The sequence below is a fragment of the Anastrepha obliqua genome, chromosome 1 (assembly GCF_027943255.1).
Source record: "Anastrepha obliqua isolate idAnaObli1 chromosome 1, idAnaObli1_1.0, whole genome shotgun sequence".
NCBI classification, from domain to species: domain Eukaryota; kingdom Metazoa; phylum Arthropoda; class Insecta; order Diptera; family Tephritidae; genus Anastrepha; species Anastrepha obliqua.
Genome location: NC_072892.1, coordinates 61,412,048 through 61,430,805, shown reverse-complemented (window position 1 = coordinate 61,430,805; position 18,758 = coordinate 61,412,048). Strand labels below are relative to the sequence as shown.

Below are 18,758 nucleotides of genomic sequence, written 5' to 3'. Positions count from 1 at the left end.
TTTGGCATTCTAAATCGTTATTAGCTACAACCGCCCTGCATGTGTCTCACTATCTCAAAAGGTACTAACGAAATGTGAACGAATTGTAATACAGAAGTGGCGATTGTCCCTTTACATGTATTTTACTATTTTCATTGTAATGCTGCGTGAACGATGGCCTACTGCCTACGGCCTAGTACATGGAAATGTTAAATACGTATACCGAAAGCATTGCAAATAGATTGAGCTGAGACTACTGGTGTATAACAAATGGTTAACGATTCGACAGTCCATGGCTGGTATTGCCGGGCTATGTGGTTTTCTTCACTATTACTAGCTCTCAAGGAATTTGAATTTTCCTTATTGCATAAAATATTTACTAAGTATTTGTAGAATAATTTCTTTACTAGATATTAACTTTTTTTTTGCTTTTTTTTGCCGTTAGGTTGGGATCAAAACCTTGGTTGCAATAAAGTGGTCTTCACTGTAAAATGTATTGGTATAGTTACATAAAATATTTTTCAAATTAGCTGTGAAGTATTACTTACAATAAACATTAAGAATATATTGTTAATAAATTAAAGTTTTCAACTCTCAAAAAGAGTGCTTAGATATATTTACAACGATTTGGCTTTGATATTAATTTTTTATATTAGATTTAACATTAACTTTAACACTGTTTAATAACTTACTTGTGTAAGGAATTAATGCTTTGGTTATAACATGAGTATGCTAACATAAAAATCAGTCACATTTAGAAATATAATTTTTTTATGTTATATTTAAATAAATTACAGTAAAAATAAATGCGTAAGATTTGATTGCATGAAAACATGGCTCAATAACACTGGCAAAATTAGTTGATTACTTAGTATTAATTAGTACAATGACAATACTGCTAAATATTTGTATCTATGTATATAACTAACATTTACGTTGGGTATTCTGCAATTTTCCTAAAACGCTACGATTTCAGCAAATGGTAAGTTCAATTATCTTCCGCGCGCTTCAGCAACTGCAACTTTCTTACTTTTACTCACACTGATTGGCTGTGCTTAAATTTCCGCGCTGCCACGCAGAAAGCTGCCATACTCATTGCGTTCGCTACGCGTCGTATCAGCGCCAACGCCATGTCCCCTACTGCTGTCGCGATTCTGTTTGTAGCTGCGTAACGCTTCCTCTCCCGCATCGGCCACTTTCATTACTTGCCCCAGCATCGGCGGTTGCTGTTTTTTTGGCGTCGCTGGTGCCGGATACTTACGACTTGTTGCACGCTGATAACGTCGCGCTTGTATTGCCAAATCATCGAGCAGCAATTCATTTGACGATTTAGTGCGCCGTTGCGATAGGTGTGGGCGCGGTGCGCCATTTACAGCATTCACGCCGCTGGCGCTGTTCGATTGCAATTTGGATGTGATGGGTGGCGCCGGTGCGGGCATTTTTTTCTTAGCTTTTTCTTTGTCTTGTCGCATATGCATTTGACGCACAAATGATTGGCTTAATGTGGAGCCGCGTAGAAAGTCGTCATCTGCCGCATCTGCATCGTTGCAACCCGTACGCTCGTCGGCGGCTTTGCCTTCACCTACTTCGCGATAAAGATCTAATTGTGGTGGATATTTGTGCAGAGCATGCGTCATCTGTTCAATATTCAATTGATCCTGTTTCAGTAGACTGTCCGACGATATTTTGGTAAACGGACGCTTCACTTTGGTCTGTGTCGCCTTGAGGCGATCGAAGAGGTTATGCAGCGTGGTGGAACGTTGCTTCTGTTTGGCAAGCGGCATTATGGTATGCTTACGCTTAGTTGATGGCGTTGACAATTGTATGTCTATATTTTTTATTGAAGGCGTATGCGCTGTTGCTGTTAGTGGCGGTGGTGGTGGTGGTGGTGGTGCTTTTTTCTGTGCGCCTACTGCTATTAGCGGGAACTTCATTGGCGTGCTGCCAGGGCAGCCAAGATTGTTGATTTGGCTTGCGCCAAGCGATTTGAAGACATCGTCATCCAGCTCGCTAAGACTAACCATTTGCTCTTCGCTATTACCAACATTGTATTCTTCTTCGTCATCGTCGGCGCCGCTATAGCCGGCGAATATTTCATCGAAAGCGGCATTTACAATGATTGCCTCATCATCATTTTCCGCGTTCAAATCGTTGCTGACACCAAAATCGCCATCTTCTTGGCTGCCGCGCAGACTATTATAAGGCGCATTTCCCTTTGCATAACCACCCATGCCATTACTGCTGTTCATCGTTAGCTGCAACGTCGGCGCGTGCCCTCTACTTGCCAGGGTGCCGAAGAGATTTTTGCGGTAATCGTCATCCATATGGCCATATTGCTGCGCCAAGTCATCATCACCATTTGGGGAGCGCGTCGCGTTCGCACTACGCAGACTCAAAGTACGTTGTCGTTTATGCGGGCTACCATCAGTTGTAAGTGCTTTGCTATTACTTTCGATAGCCAGCGTTTGTGCGCTATAGCTATTGGCAAGTTTTTTGCTTGCCGACGTCGCGGGCTGCCGTTTCTCACTCTTACCGGCATGGCTGCCGAAGGCAGCTAATAGCTGTTCTTTACTAAGTTGTATAAGACGCTGCCGCGATTCGTGTGATTTACGTTTGAGTTGATGGTATTTACTGTTACTGGTGCCGTGCTGAGAAGCGCGTGAAGCGTGTGTGGGCGTGTCATATGTGTATGTGGTCGTGTGCACGGCGCTAGTCAGAGTCGGCATATACTTACTTTGTCTCAACTGCAGTTGCTCCCGTTCCCATTGCTGTTGCTGCTGCAATGCCCAAGCGCGCTCTTTGGCACGCTCTTGATCAGCTAGTTTGCGCTGCATGGCGAGGGTTTCGAAAGTGTGCACCATACTGCCGACGTGTGAACGCACCTCTGGTATGCCCAAGTCACCGCTAAAGAGATCGCGTTGATGTCGCTGTTGTGCTGTTAATAGTTCGCCACCACTGGCGCGCTTATTGATCGTCGTTACAGTGGTGCCTTTTTTGTAAAGTGCACCAGCTGAGGCGCTGGGACGAAGCGTGCCATGCGGACGACGACGTTGTGGAAAACGTTCTATAAATTCCGTCGCCTCTCGTTGCCAAAGGAGTTCACCATCGAAGGAACGCGTGGCGGTGATTGCCTTTGTTGTTGTTGTCGTCGTCATTGTGTTCGGCTTGAATTGCGTATGCAAACGCGTGGTTTGTTTTGTTGTTGTGTAGGCATATAGTGTATGTTGTTATGTTGAAGAAGTGTGTGTAGTAGGTATAGGTGTTGTAGGCGTGCCCAAGCGGCGAACATGAAAGTATTCCATAACGTAGAAAAATAGCAAATTAAAATGGAAGCCAAAGAAACGGTAGCGTAAAAATGAAAAGTGACTAAGACAGCGTTTTACTTCGTTTATGCAAAAAGAGATAGAATAGGGCACTCAAAGTGCGCAATAGATCATATAAAAAGTTATGAAAAAACTATATAGTTTCACATAGTGGCACGTAGTTAAAGTTCATACTTGCTGTATGCACGACTGGAAGTTTTTAAATACAACTCTATTGGATCTTCATTGAGATCGGGACATCTTCAAACGTTTTCTCATCGAACGGTGTACACTTCCTAGTTCTGTGCTGTGCTCCCTGTGTCTTGAAGCCACTCGTTGCAAGTTTCGAAGCTTCGAGCTTTCTGATAAATATTCATCAATTTCATAGGAATGTTTTCTGTTTTTCTGGTATTTGACTCCTAAGATTTTGAAGATAGTTTGGAATAAAATTTTTCCACTTTCAGTCGAGTATTTTGAAAGAGTTTCACCTTATTGAATTTCTGTGGAATCTTGCAATAGACCTTAATGGTTCCATTGTCACTGTCATCTACTTGGAAGTCTATGTTACTACATTTTCTCTGAAATATGCCCGCAGACTGGGTCGCGCTCGATATCAAGCGCTGGGCAACTGCAGAAACGCGCTCAGGCCAACTAAAGGTGTTCAGCGATAATGCCGATTGTTAGCTTAATGGCTACGTCAATAAGAAAAATTGTCGTATTCCGGCTAAAGAGCCATTCAAGAACAGCCATTACATCTATTGAAAGCAACCGTTTGGTGCGGTCTATGGGCTGGAGGAATCATCGGCCCATATTTCTTCAAAGACGAAGCTGGCACCAATGTAACAGTGAATGACGCACGCTATCACGCCATGATAAATGATCTTTTGATATCGGAAATTGAAGCTCGTGACAACATTTGGTTCCAATAAGACAGAGCAATGGATTTACTGTCTCGCCGTTTCAGCGAGCAATTTGTCTCTCGTCTCGGACCAGTGGATTGCCGGTGAAATTCGTTGAAAGCGTATGCTACCTAGGCTGCATCATTACGGCAGATGGTGTAGCAAATGAAGATGTCAACTGCAGGCTAAACAAAGCAAGGGCGGCATTCGGGCGAATGCATACAGTATGGGGGAGTTCGCAAATCTCCAGGCGCACTAAACTACGAATGTTTGGCTTATGCGTGAAGTCCGTATTGTTGTAAGGCAGCGAAACATGGCTGGTCTCCAATATCATCAACAAATGCCTTCGCATCATCTGCAGTAACGACGCACTGTGGAGATTGGTGAACGAGGAACCCATCCTTAGACAAATCAAACGCAAACAAAAGTGATGGATAGGTCACACATTGAGAAAACCACCAGACAGCATCACGAGAATGGCACTGGACTGGAAGCCGCAAGGGAGCAGTGGTCCACCAAAAAACACTTGGAGAAGGTCGATGTTGCGCAAACTAGCAGATGCCGACATCTCATGGGACGGTATAAAAATAACAGCACAGAACCGTGAACGATGGAAGAGTCTTGTCGAGGTCCTATGCTCCCGGGAGGAGTAAACAAGGGGGAAACATGTAAATTGAGTGAAGGTTTGATAAGCTCTTACGCCAGCTAATCAGATCAGGCTGAAAATGCATATGGAACTTAAACTATCAAGTAATTAGTTGCCATCAGATTAAATATAAAATTAATCAGACCTTGAGATTAATGGCCCTAAAAGTATAAATTTCGAACCATCTCCTTGACGAGAGGACTTAACGCCTGTTAGCTTGTAATATTCCTCAGGCTGCAAGAATTTTTGCCTTCCTAAACAAGGTTAGGTTAGGTTGATTTGGTTGACTTGCAGTCACGTATAGACTGGTTCGGTCCATAGCGATACCAGTTGGAGTTCATTAGTTATGCATGGTGAAATAGTCCACCCGCATGGTGTCTATTTCTATTGCGACATTAAGAAGACATTTACAACCCACTGCTGAGATGTCTTCCAATCTGTGAAACTGTGTCTTGAATTACGCAGGACATCCGCAAAAGCAATGCTCTATGGTTTCGTTTGAGCCCTGCTCCCTACATTTCCTGCATGTGTGATCGTCTTATTTACACATGCACTTTTTATAATTGCAAGTGCATAGACTCTTCCATCTTGTCCTTAATTTTCCGATCATGTTTTCGTCTCGTTCGTTATAAAATGTTCATATTGACTTTGGTATTTCGATAACAAGGTCCGAGAATAAATATACCCCGATTTTCGCCCGTCTACTATTTCGTTGGCGGCCGCCGTAGCCGAAAGGGTTTGTGCGTGATTACCATTCGGAATTCACAGAGAAAACGTTGGTTCGAATCTCGGTGAAACACAAAAAATTAAGAAAAACATTTTTCTAATAGCGGTCACTCACCCCTCGGCAGGCAATGGCAAACCTTCGAGTGTATTTCTGCCATGAAAAAGCTCCTCATAAAAATATCTGCCGTTCGGAGTCAGCGCCTATTTCACTAGTCATTTTAGAACCGTCCGTTTTAAAGTTGTATTGTGTTTGAGCTAAAGCCCTTACGTCTTCCTTCTTTTCCGATATATATATATTATATATAGATATAGTCTACCGCAGCTATATAGTCTACATTGTTTTGGTTCTGGTTTTCTTAAACAAGAGCTTAATAAAAAAAATCGTCGAAAAAACCCGAGTTTTGCAAGCTCCAAATATTCTGAGCAATTTTATTGTTTAAATGAAATTTTCAAAAAATTACTTCACGTAAGAAATTTATTGCATTTGAAAGAAACCCTGATATTACTTATCCAACATTTCATTAATATTTAAGATGCAAGAATGGGAGCTTTGTAGAGATTTTAACCTACTATTAGCAAGGCTCGCATTTTCTTGACTCGACTATATTTTAAATAACCTTGGGTAGAAGTTGAATTAAAAAAAGCAGTTATGTATCTGCACTTTCGATAGCTTTTCAGCTTTTACTACATAAACAGAGATTTTTATGGATTTGAACAGTTGTGAGCGCTAATTTTTCACACCAGCTAACTAAGGCGTAACGAACCGAAAAAATTATAGACAAAACATTGTGTATGGTTTTCTAAAGAACCCAAATTTTATAGGTAGCACCTCAGTAATTTGTGTGTGCGTCGATGAGCTGTTTGGGCTTATACATTCAAAAAATAGGCTTGTGTGAGTTTGCTTGCCCCTAAGTTTGGGCGGGATTGAAGAATTTCGATCGCCAGAAGAAAGGAAATATAAAAGAAAAATTAATATCAAATATTTCTTTCTCCACTCGGGGACAGATTTTTTGAGTCTGCAGCAGAAAGTGGCGTTTTCTCTTCTAGCTGCCACACGCTTTTGCTATATTCGTAAATTATAGAACCACGTAGAGAAAATAAAAATGCTGAAAACATTTATATTGCTATGCATTACAATAACAATTTACAGTGTTGGAAAACGACATATGGTGAAGAAAACAAAAAAATAAAAAAAAACATAAGCAAAAAACTTACATTTTATACTGAGTGGAATGTTGCACCGCATGGAGCGCACGTTTTGTGGGCGTGACTGTATTGTGGTTATGTGCAGTTATACATAGAAATGTGAGTGTTTATGTGCAACATCTATGTACCATGTGTATGTGTGTATGAATGTATTTTGTGGGTGTACACAGGTACTTTGCGCGACGTGCATAACAAAAATGCCACGCAGCACGACGCTGTTCACATTAATGCGTGACAACAACAAAACATATGTGTGCGTGTATGTGTGCGCGCTCTTGAGACGTGGCTGGGTTAGTATGTTGAGGTGCAATGCTCTAATAGTAATTATTGTCGCATTGCATGCTCTCACTGGAGCTCGAGTATTGACTTGTTATTGAATTGGCTTTACTTATGTTACTAATCTGTGCTGTGTTGTTGCTGGCGACGCAATTGTTGTTGTGCTTGCGCTCCATACCGCCACCGCGACTACTTTTGCCAGCCTTCTCGGCTGCTGGTGGTTGCTGTTGATGCTGCTGCAATGAGCGACTGCTACGTGATTTTGCAGGTTTTTGTTGTTGTGTCAATTGCTGTTGTTGTTGTTGATGTGCACTCGCCTTGTTCTTGTGCGTCTTATTGCCGCCACCTTTACTATGCTTCAAACTGTGATGATGATGCTGTGGCTGATTCAGTGAGCGGTGCTGACCACCGGATTGATAATGTTGCTGTTCGCTAGTTTGCAGCTGGTGCTGCTGCTGCTGTTGATAGTGATTCAATGTGCTATTGCTGTGATATAGTACGGCATCGTGCGTGGAGCCATCATTGCTGCCGCTGCCACTACCGCTAGCGCTGCCACGTCCATAAATCTGCGACTTAGATTGGCTGCGATATAAATGCAGATTGGCCACACCGTAAGGATCGAGACTGTCGAAGGTTTGCAAGTAGTGCGGACTGATTTGATTGTAGTCGCCAATACAACCCGAGGCTGAAGGGGCAGCACCAGCGCTGCGTCGATCCAGTGTGTTGGTGCGCTGCTGTGATTGCTCGCGCTGCTGCTGATAGCCATGTCCATGCTTGTAGTGCGTTTGATTGCGTTCGCGGTAGTCCAAGGAGTTGAAGTGATGCGGCGGCGGTGGCGGCGCTGGCTGGAATGTCGACAGTGAGGACGTGCACATGGCCGATGATAATGCAGATGCAGCCGATGGTGATGCGGATGACGGCAGAATAGTGGTGTGGTGGCCGTGGTGTGCAATGTAGCCCAATGACGTGGGCGGTTCAAGTGTGAGTGGGTGTGGCAAAGGTGCGGGTCTGTCTGTGTGATTAAATTTATGATGACCAGTGTGGTTGTTGATGTTGGTGTTGGTGGTGGGTTCGTTGTTGCGACTGCCGCACTTAATGGCTACAAAGGATGTCGGCAATGGCGGCAGGGGTGGGGTGCTTGAGCGCGCTGCCAATAAGGTTGATGGCAAAGATGTTGCTGCCGTTGCTGCTGTTGTGTTGGAGTTGCTGCCAGCGCTACTTTGGTTGCTGCTGTTGCTTGTGCTGCTGTTGTTGTTGTTGGTAGCTGTGGTGGTGGTGGTGGTAGTGGGTGTGTGGTGACTGGTGTGGCTGTTGTTTTTGGTTAAAGTGGTGGTGGTGGTGCAGGTGCTGGAGAGGGTTGCCAGTTCGCGCTACGCACCGTGATGGTTGCCAAATGTGCGCAGCACCGGCACACTCTGCATGCCGTAGCAAAACAACAACAATCCCCGGATGGAATAAGTTTTGTAGGCGTGTGCATAAAAGGAATTTGTTTTTGAAAAAAATTCATAATTCAATTTTTGTAACTATTAAAGTGGTACATATTTACTTTTTGTCAAAGTTAATAGCAGTTTGGAGTTTTTTTGTAAAAAAGTAAAATAGCCATAAGGGTAAATAACGTTGTAGAAAAATACATTTGTTTTTCGTTTGGGTTTTTTTGTAGAGAATTGCAAATAAATCAATATACATTTTAATACGAGTAGTAAACTTTCATAGCAGTATTTTTTTCTGATTTTGCTTGCTTTTGGTTTTTCGTTCTGGTTAAAGATGTAGTTTTAGTTGTTTTGATTTAAGTAGTAGTAGTGGTAGTAGTAGTAGCAAGTAGTTATTGTTATTGCAATAGTTGTAGTAAACGCATTTGATTTCATAATTTCTGTGAAGCCAATAACTAAAATAGCAATTAAAAGCGATACAAAAGTGAAGCTTAAGAACTGATAAATTATGAGTTTGAAAAAAGAATGGCGCTAAAAAATATTCATATGTAGGTAAGTGGTGAATGAAATTGCGCTAAAAGTGCTTGACTGTAGATTGTTTGCAAAGTGAGAACACCATATTACTACTCAGTGTGTTTTCTTCAAATTCTATGCTACTAGCTGCTTTAGGAATCGACGAACTACAGTGTGTACTAAACACGTACCTTTCATAAGAAGTTGTAATAAATAAACAAAAAAAGGTATAAGTACTATTTTTACATACATACATGTATACGACTGACAGGTTATGCAAGTTGTAATAGTGTTAGTAAGTTGTAGTAGTGTTGCCTATTGAAACTACAGTTTTAATCTATAACAAATAAGTACTATCTACTTAATTTTATACATAAAGAGAGTTATTTTTTGGAAAGCGTTATCAATTTAGGCATATAATAAAATCGTAAAAAAATGCATGAAAAAATTACATATAAATATTTACAATAATTAGAAACCAAAAGAGCGAAAATCGACGTGTTTTATGCGCTAGTTTGAATGCTTGTAAATTAAGAGAACTATTTTAGCCTTTTCTGAGTTTTATCATTAATACTATTACCCGCTATGTTAAAGTTATATAATATTTCTGTAAACTACATCATCCTTTTTTCAGTTATTTCAAAACTCTCTGTCTACTTGTTTGCAGATGTAAAAGGCACTGATCAGCAAGTTCCGTGTTAAATAACATGTTTTTGTAAACAATAACAGCTAATGCAAAGAAATACGCTGCATTACTTGCTTTGCTGTCTGAATGCTGTTTATTTACATTAAATGACTCACTGCAGTTAACAGTGCTGTTACTTTTCAAACGGCATGAAGTAGCTGATTTTTACTTACATTTACGTTTTGCTGACAACAGGTGGCTAACAAAGCTGTTCTCATTTTTCTGTAAAGAGAGCCATATGTAACTTGTATGTTGTGGGTTTGTTTTCATTTTAAATTTGTTATTGTTGTTGCTGTGACAGCATAAAATATTCCACATACAGTTTTGGATAGTACTGACTACATTTAGCGGATATATAATACATAATACTGAGTCGTTCCGGTAATGGGTAACTGCCTGCGGCGAACAGGCTTGCTAGTACTGAAACTTAACAGGTATTTTGGCTGCTATAAAACATATTTCCTAAAACCATGCAAAACAAATTACGAACTAAATAAATCATTTCGCTGATTTTGACAAGATTTTAATCCTCATTCTAGCAACTTTGATAAAACGTATTTGCTTTTTAATGATGAGAAGAGGTTATTTTTAATTATCATTCGGCTTACGAACTTTCTCAGCGGCCGCCGTAGCCGAATGGATTGGTGCGTGACTACCATCCAGGAGTGCGTATGTTTATTTATTTTTATTTTTTATGAACTTTTATTTAGTTGAACAGTTTTAGAACTTGTCGCTTAACATACGTTTGTCTTTCATGACTAGGTGGGCGGGGTAATCATTGAGTTTATTTTTTATTTATTTACAGTGTTTATAATATATACAATATATATGTACTATATATATTTATTTTTTATATATAACTCTACACATTGTATGTATATATCTCTAAACACGCTTTTTGTAAGTTTAAAGTTCGTGTAAGTTTGAAATAAAATATATCCAGAAACTAATATTCAACATAACGTGACAACGCTTTCCGCATAAGAAGTATTGATTTTCGTGTTTCGATCTGCTAAATTTATAAGAAATAATCTCTATTTTTACAACATTTTATTATTTTTACCACAACATGCCAAGAAATATAAAATTCACTAGTTTGCATAGAACTAACAGCAATTTGTGCAATTAACATTTTTTTCTAACTTTAAATAAAACACATAGACTTGAAACAAACAGGACTCGTAATGTACTAACAAATAAGTGTATGTATATAGAGAAATAAAACATGCCACTTAAGTTTCAAAATTTACATATAAGAAATTCATTTTCAAAAAATGAATTGAACAAAACTAATACTTATAACTAAGCAAAAATACGATCAGGCAACAACAAGGGGCTAACACTTTGCTCTACTCTTCATTGAAAATCTCATGCAAATTATGCATAAACATGCTAAGTATGTGACGCTACCTTAAGGCAAGTTGGCAAGCAGGAACGTGACAATTAAACTTAAGCGGTACAAGGAATGCCGTGAATAATTTTTAAGCTAATTATACAATCTGAACAGAAAGGAAAACGTCTTCAACACAGACATACACAAGAACTGTTACGAAGTGAGATAAAAAGAAAAAGCAGCATTTTTATTAAGTCGCAGCTAACAACATTCGCTGTACATAAATTCGTAGTGCAGTTAATTTCATTTTACGCAACGCCAGCAACGAGCAAGGGGCGACTAAGAGATCCATTTGGAAGACAGCAAAGTTTCAGCATTTTTTTACATTTAATTTACACCATTTTATTGCATTTCACGGGAGTAGTATTTTCGTATTTAGCGAAGTTCCCCGTAAGTATTTGCCATAGATAGCATTTATGTAGTAAGAAAAGTAATTAGTGACAGTGATAGGGGCGCTGCTTGGTGCCGTAGTGCCTGCAAGTGAAAGTGTGTTTGTGTGTGTGTGCCTGTGTCACTAGAACCGTGTGTTTGGAGAGCTAAAGGTGACAGCTGAAGTGAGCAGAAGAATGCAAATAGACATTTACCTCACAACGCGCCAAGTGTTAAACAAACGGGTTAAAAGTGCCTGCAGTCTGTGCATACATACACGTACTCAAGTAAATTAGCCTTGGAAGGGGAAAACAAGATTCGGAAAAGCATGCGTATACGGAGTAAAGTTTTACTTGGAGGCGTTAGTTAGAGATTAAATTCAGGGGAAAATAATAAAATTACCCGTGCGATAAATGAAGCGTGCAGATTGCGAAGTACATCTCTGTGTGTGTATTGAAGGGAATTTTTTTAGCAGAAGACTTTATAAGGAGTAGAGTTAGCAAATTCTAAATACAAGTAAATTCAGAAAACTTTTGGCGAAGTTTCCGTCACGAGCTATTTGCAATCATGCATTTCAAACCAGGCTCCGAAACAGTTTTTTTGCAAATTTTCAATGCAAAGAAATTAAGAGCTTCCAGACATCGTGGAACAGTTTTCTCTAGAATTAAAAAAAAAAAAATGTTTCAAAAATTTAAAATTTTATTGCTATAGTCTGCCGTATAGAGTTGTCTTTCTGTCATCGGTCGCGTTCCCAGGTGTCAGATAGGGGAATCCTCGGCCTTTCATCTATCGCCAAGTTAGTATACTAGCAACCTATTTATTCGAGTCTAAATTGCTAACGAATCGTCCATTTCCCGGATTAATTTTCGGATAAATAATCGAAACCACCGTTGACAACCTTTGGCTATCGTATCGGTTGACGCCCCGTGCTTCTCAAGGAGTTAAAGGAAAACATATATAATATGTATTTATACATATTAAAAATCACATTTCGATTTGTAATTCATCGCTCAGAAAATACTATTACATATCGAGTTATATTTTTTGTTGAAGAATAGGGCTTAGATGAATAGTGGTGTTTTTAGTTTTTCGAAGAGCCAAAAAAAATTAAAACTCAAAATTGAATTTTTATTTCTGAGACAAAAGCAAAAAATAAAAAACTCTCCAGAAATCAGTTTTATTATCGATTCAAAAAATAAAACAGAAATTTTTATCAAAACGTAATATAATCATGAATAGGATAAATCCCAAAGAAAAATTACTATTTCTGAGTAAAAAACAAAAATAAATAAAATTCATATTCATTCTTCGAAAAACTGTTATACCTGATAATATAAAAATTAATTGGGCTATGAAAAAGTTTACCTGAAAATGCAAAAGGTCTTAGAGGCTTTACTATTAGGTCATGATACTTTCATCCTGACTGGGACATTGCGCCTTTCAAATGGCCGTGTAATTGACTGTGAAACGTTGATACAACGACTTCCAATGTGGCCGTCGATATTTGTTCTCGTTGGATAGCGCATAATTTGACAATTGCATATGAACCAAATAGCAAAAAGCAAAATAGTAATCGCCAGTATGGGTGTTCCAAGACGAGCTTCATGCAATAAAAGTTGTTCGCGGAATAAGCACCTCAAAGCAAATAGTTGCTGGTTTTTTTGGAAAACCCGGTCATGTCGCAACTGTACCACTACCAGAAAAACTTGAAACAGTCAATTCTGAATAGCATACAACCATTTGCTTGCCAGAAGTTTTCGGAGATTTAAGGAAAACTAACCGCCGAAGACGAATCAATCATCTTTCATCAATACTATGCGAACTCTCACATATCGGCTCAAACGAGAGCGTCTTTGAATTATCAAATTATCAAAAGATCGAGTTAATGGGTCATCTGATTTGGCACCTAATGACTATTTTTTTGTTCACGAACATCAAAAATAAAAACGCTTTTCAACGCGTGCAGAAGCTGTTGGAGCCTTGAAGCAGCTCGTTTTGGAGGTATCTACTTGTGAGTGGCAAAATATAAATAACTAAACATATACATATATACATAGTTTTCCTTATCTCCTATGTAGTAGAGCAAAGGACGTCAAAACCGCGTGAGCTACCGGTTACCGTGTGCAGTTGCCTGTCTCCAAAGATTCGCGTTTCAAGGTGGCGCATATGGGAGCGTTCCTGCGGATATGCAAGGTGGGTGGGGGAAAAATACCACTCGTGGACCAAAACGGGCAACACCAAAAAAACCAACACCTTGGAGGTAGTTTTCATCCATCACAAGCTGGGATGGACGGGCTAGCAATCTACTTATTTCAATCTAAATTGTAAACGAAGTGTCATGAGTGGCAAAAGTGATTTAAAAATTGGTTTAAGCGATGCTGTAAAAGCTAATTATGTTAAATTTCGGTTTAATCGACTGCGTTCGGGCACTTTCGATGTTAAGGAATATGTCGTTAATGTTAAAAATTTCGATAAAATCACAAAAATAATCGAAGTTGACCGGCTGTTAGTAGTTCTAGCAGGAGCGAAAACAGTTTTAAGCCATTCGCGCAAAAATTTTATGCAAAAAGAATTGATTTCTTTTTTCCCAAACTAATGAAACGGAACTCTCGTTTTGTTGCCTTTTTAAAAGCAAATGAATTGATGAATCACCATTTATAATGAGAAACTCTATTCAGCTTCATTAACAGGTCCTACAATGCGGCCAAATACAGAGGAAATGCTCGGCCAATGTTTCCATAATTTCGAAATATTTTTTCCCGTTATCATTTTTCCAATTTTTTAATATTTTTGAAAGACTACATCGAATAGCAGTATTAAAATCTTTTAGAAAATTTTGAATTCATTAAATTGAAATAGAAAATAAATTTTCTGCTACATTAGTTTGTTCGACTTTTCTCGTCCACTGACAACCATTACTCCAATTTAACTTTGAGCTGAAGTATATACTATCCAATAAATTTCATTGAACTATGCGTTCGCTTTTCATCCGCTTCAAATCTACTGACATGCAACAGTGCGCTAAAGTAGCGCCGCCATTCAGCTATGCATCGCTGCTACGCTGCAACAATTTCAAAGCAGAGCAGAAAATTAAAATCTTTTTATTGCGTATGGGCGTGTCTATCAAAAACTTTGCGGCATTATTGCCACACAAAGCGAAACAGCACAACACATACATCAAACACACATACATATGTACATACCCCGCGCTGCAGCAACATCGAGCGAATCATGAAGCGTTGAGCGTATTTAAAGAATGTGGCCGCTGTAGCGTTTAACATTTTTTCGCACAACTTTTACAAACTTTTCAAACGCGTTTTTTCTTCTTCACAACACTTTGAACTATATTTTCTTTTCAGCTTCTGCTTTCTCTACTACACACTTTAGACATTGCTCAGCGTTGTTGCATGCCACATTCTTTGCATTGTTGTGCATTTTCACAACCACAGACTGTGTTCACTACCAGCTGAATGGCTGAGTGCCGGAGTGTTGGAGTGTACAAGCAGAGGTCATCAATTGTGTCCAGAAGACGACGCTTAACAACTACGCAGCGAACTACGCTTTTCCGGCGTCACTGAGGAATTTGAAGCGCGCACGTTTGTCCGTTGAGAGTTTATTTGGAGATTTTACTGTGAAATTGCAAAACTTTGCAAACGCAGAAACTTCGAAAAGGAAAATTTGATGAACATTAGAGTGAAAAGTGTGAGCGGGAAAGTGAGTTTGTAGGTAAAAGAAATAGTTCCATTTATAGAGGTTGATATGTTTATAAATAATTTTTTTTAGATTTGCGCACTTTTTTCTTACAGATTAAGGTTGTAGGTTTTCTTTACGAGGTTACAACGAGTCGCAACATGCAATTTGTTTCCGAAAAATGTCAAGTGGTGACGTTTATGTTGCCGGTAACTATGCTTGGTTGCGCTGAAATGCATTTTTTTCTTTTGCTCAAAGAAATTATATATTTATGGTGAAGTTCGGTTTCAATCAGTTTACAAGTTTATAGTGCCAGATAAAAACATTTTCCATGCATTGCACAGGATTTTCTAGTTTTGATAGGAAATGAAATTTTATTAAAGTATTATTATTATTATTATTAATATTACTACACATAAGAAAGCTAACAATTTTCATAATTACTTAGTAAAATGCATAATAATATGCTCATGGTTAAATAATAAATAAAAGAAGCCCTAATAAGCAACATACTACAAAAAAAAAAAAAATGCATGAAAACAAAATATTTACTCGATAAAGCTTCTACAAGAAAATGTGTTCTTTCTGATAACAGTATTGCATAGCTAGCGACCACCATTGCTGTTCATTGCTGTTTTCGTTCTTACACTTACCTTTGCACTTCACTGATTACCTTGCAAGAAAATATTTTTTTTCGAACAACCAAAATACACATGCATTTACTATATATGAAAAGCAAAAACAAAAAATTGAAAAAAAATGTTTTTCCTTTTAGTCACAAGATTCCCATCACAACTGATTTAAGCACGCATTTCGAGTAAGTAAGTAAATACATGGTAAACTATACTTAATGCAAAATCACATGCATATAACCGCATACCTTAACAATTTTTGTATCAGTCAAAAAAATGTGGGTAAAATGCAGCAGCACTGATGGTGAGATATTATCGATCATATCAGTTCAGTTTTTTCATACAGTTTTTTATTAATATCTGATTTTCATTTTGTGATTCTCTATGACAAATCATTTTTCAATTGTATGTCAGAGTAAAATCCTAATAAGTCCGCATGCTTGCATTTCTTGTAAAATGTTGTGCTTAATAATGTTACGTATACGCCATGTAAGTATTTATATGTATTAAATTATTCCCTCTGCCCTTTACGTTGGTGCGTGATTACCATTCGGAATTCGCAGGGAGAACGTTGGTTCAAATCTCGGTGAAACCAAAATTAATAAAAACATGTTTCTAATAGCGGTCGCCGCTCGGCAGGCAATGGCAAACCTCCGAGTGTATTTCTGCCATGAAAACGCTCCTCATAAAAATATCTGCCGTTCGGAGTCGGCTTGAAACTGTAGGTCCCTTCATTTGTGGAACAACATCAAGACGCACACCACAAATAGGAGGAGCAGCTCGGCCAAACACCCAAAAAGGGTGTACGTGCCAATTATATATATATATAGCTTTTAAATTGTTCTTTTTCGGAATTACTTAACTTAATTTTCGATAAGTTAATGTCAAATTCGTTAACTGTCTTTTAGCTACCCTCCCCTCTTTCTGAACGGAATTAACTCAACACGGCCGTACTGAAAATGTTGTGTGAATTCATTAAACGACTATCACTGTTAACATAACATTTTCCATGTTAACAGGGATAGCCGTTTAATGAATGTAAACATTTTTTATAAGCTGCTTTCAGGCGTAGTAAGAGTCGTAACTATGCAAACGAAAGAAAAATCATAAATACATTTTTTTTACAGCAGAATTTAAATACAGAAAGTTACTTTTAGAACATATATATACCCTACAAGAAACAATTGGAACCTCATTTACGAAGACAATGCAAATGCCAACTCGATTTTAACTGTAATAGTTAATACTTTTTAATTTTCTTGTGAGGGTGATTATATATTTTTTGTACTGCAATTATTACAAAAATAGGACAAATCAGTACGCCAAAAATATGAAACTTCCACAATGTACTCTTTACATGCAGATCCCCGCCAGAGCTGTAAGCTGTTAGCCGTCTGTTGTCAGAAAACCTCAAATGTAAACAAAATTCTCTATACATGCAGATCCTCGCCAGAGCTGTTAGCTGTTGTTAACAAATCTCAAATGTAAACAAAATTCTCTATACATGCAAATGCTCGCCAGAGCTGTAAGCTGTTAGGCATCTGTTGTCAGCAAATCTCAAATGTAAAAAAATTGTCCTTACATGCAGATCCCCGCCAGAGTTGTAAGCTGTTAGCCGTTTGTTGTCAGCCAAACTCAAATGTAAAAAAAAAATGCTCCTAATATGCAAATCCCCGCCAGAGCTATAAGCTGTTAGCCGTCTGTTGTCACCAAGCCTCAAATATAATGAAAACTGCGATAGTAGCTCTTAACAGCAGTTAAGCTGACGGTAATAGCAAATACGCTATAAGCCATAAATTGTGTTGCAAACAATAAAAATTATATAGTCGTATAGCTAAAAAATAAAACTAAAAGCATATGTGACACGAAAAGTTTTATAACGTGATTGAGAGACTTGGAATCATGTTTATTGCTGCCATTTTTATTATGTTAATTGAACAGACCATACACCAAACGAACGCTTCTTGTCGTATGTTGGTTATTTGTTTTTGCAGAATTATACAGCAAAAAATCACAATAATCGATCACTTATGACTTTAAGACAGCTCAATTGAATACAACCCCATATGAATATACATTTCATATTTTTTAATTCGAAAAATTTATGGTCGCCTCAATAATAATGACATTAAATGTCTTCATTGTGAATACAAAAGAGTAAGAATATTGATTTTTGCAACCGCTTTCATTTATTGTCATGAAATTTGCATACAAATATTCTTCTAAACTGTTGCCACTTTCTATGTATAGGTATATACGTACGGATGTACGCAGGTACATATATACAACTATTTATATAATTAAATTAAGCAATTTAAGAAATGTGCAGAGAGCAAAAATATTCAACTAATGCGTATTCTTTTCTCTCTGCCATTCGTGGCGGCAAGTAATGCAAATGCGAATTTTTAGTGAGGTAAAAAATTTATTCAAATATAAAAATTTACATTAAAGCATTTTCTTTTATGCGAAGCACTTTCGACGTGGGTAAGTATACTTACAAGCGGTCAAAATTGCCGATTGTGGCATTATGATGAGGGCATTAAAGCAAAAGCGATTTGTGCATTACGTGGTTGCTCCTTTGTTGTTAGTTGCTTGGCTAACTGCCGTACAACTGTATGTATGTAAATATACACATTTACCAAGGTGAATGACGACGTCTGTGCATAATTACACGTCAACATGCGACCGTAAGCGTCGTTTCTCTTTGTGCATAGCCCAACATCATTCAGTGGCTCACATAGGCACCTTATTTGCCACTGTACTTATAGACGTCATTTTGCTTGCGTAATATTTAAACAAAGCAGATCATTAGTAATGTACAGGACAGTGTGTTAAAGGAATTGCACTTTGGCTCAATAGAAAATTTTGGGATAGTAGTCTTTAGAAAAGGCAGGAGATGGGTCATGTTGCATCGAAAATTAGTACATTCTAGTAAGTTGGTTATGGTTACTTTACTCACTCGTTAGCTGACAAATTTTAATTTTTATCCACCACATATACTATTTATTTATT

At 38.3% G+C, this 18,758-nt stretch overlaps 2 protein-coding genes across 2 annotated transcripts; both read right to left on the bottom strand.

Annotated features, from left to right (window-relative positions):
- Window positions 1–811: 811 nt before the first annotated feature.
- LOC129235519 (uncharacterized) lies at window positions 812–3,808 on the bottom strand. The gene has a single exon (XM_054869405.1). The coding sequence runs from the start codon at window positions 3,132–3,134 to the stop codon at window positions 1,035–1,037; it is 2,100 nt and encodes a 699-aa protein (XP_054725380.1). The 5' UTR covers window positions 3,135–3,808; the 3' UTR covers window positions 812–1,034.
- Window positions 3,809–7,072: 3,264 nt separating this feature from the next.
- LOC129253199 (hormone receptor 4-like) lies at window positions 7,073–18,521 on the bottom strand. The gene is made up of 2 exons (XM_054891481.1): window positions 18,484–18,521; window positions 7,073–8,279 (listed from the first exon to the last, which is right to left on the bottom strand). The coding sequence occupies exons 1-2, from the start codon at window positions 18,519–18,521 to the stop codon at window positions 7,073–7,075; spliced, it is 1,245 nt and encodes a 414-aa protein (XP_054747456.1).
- Between the last annotated feature and the right edge of the window lie 237 nt (window positions 18,522–18,758).

Excerpts from the sequence above, each read along its gene's own strand:
- LOC129235519 (XM_054869405.1), bottom strand. The coding sequence starts at position 3,134 with ATGACGACGACAACAACAACAAAGGCAATCACCGCCACGCGTTCCTTC.
- LOC129253199 (XM_054891481.1), bottom strand. The coding sequence starts at position 18,521 with ATGACGTCTATAAGTACAGTGGCAAATAAGGTGCCTAT. Across the intron at positions 8,280-18,483 it reads GTGGCAAATAAGGTGCCTAT|CAGCACAAGCAACAGCAGCA; the intron begins GTGAGCCACTGA and ends CAACAACAACAG.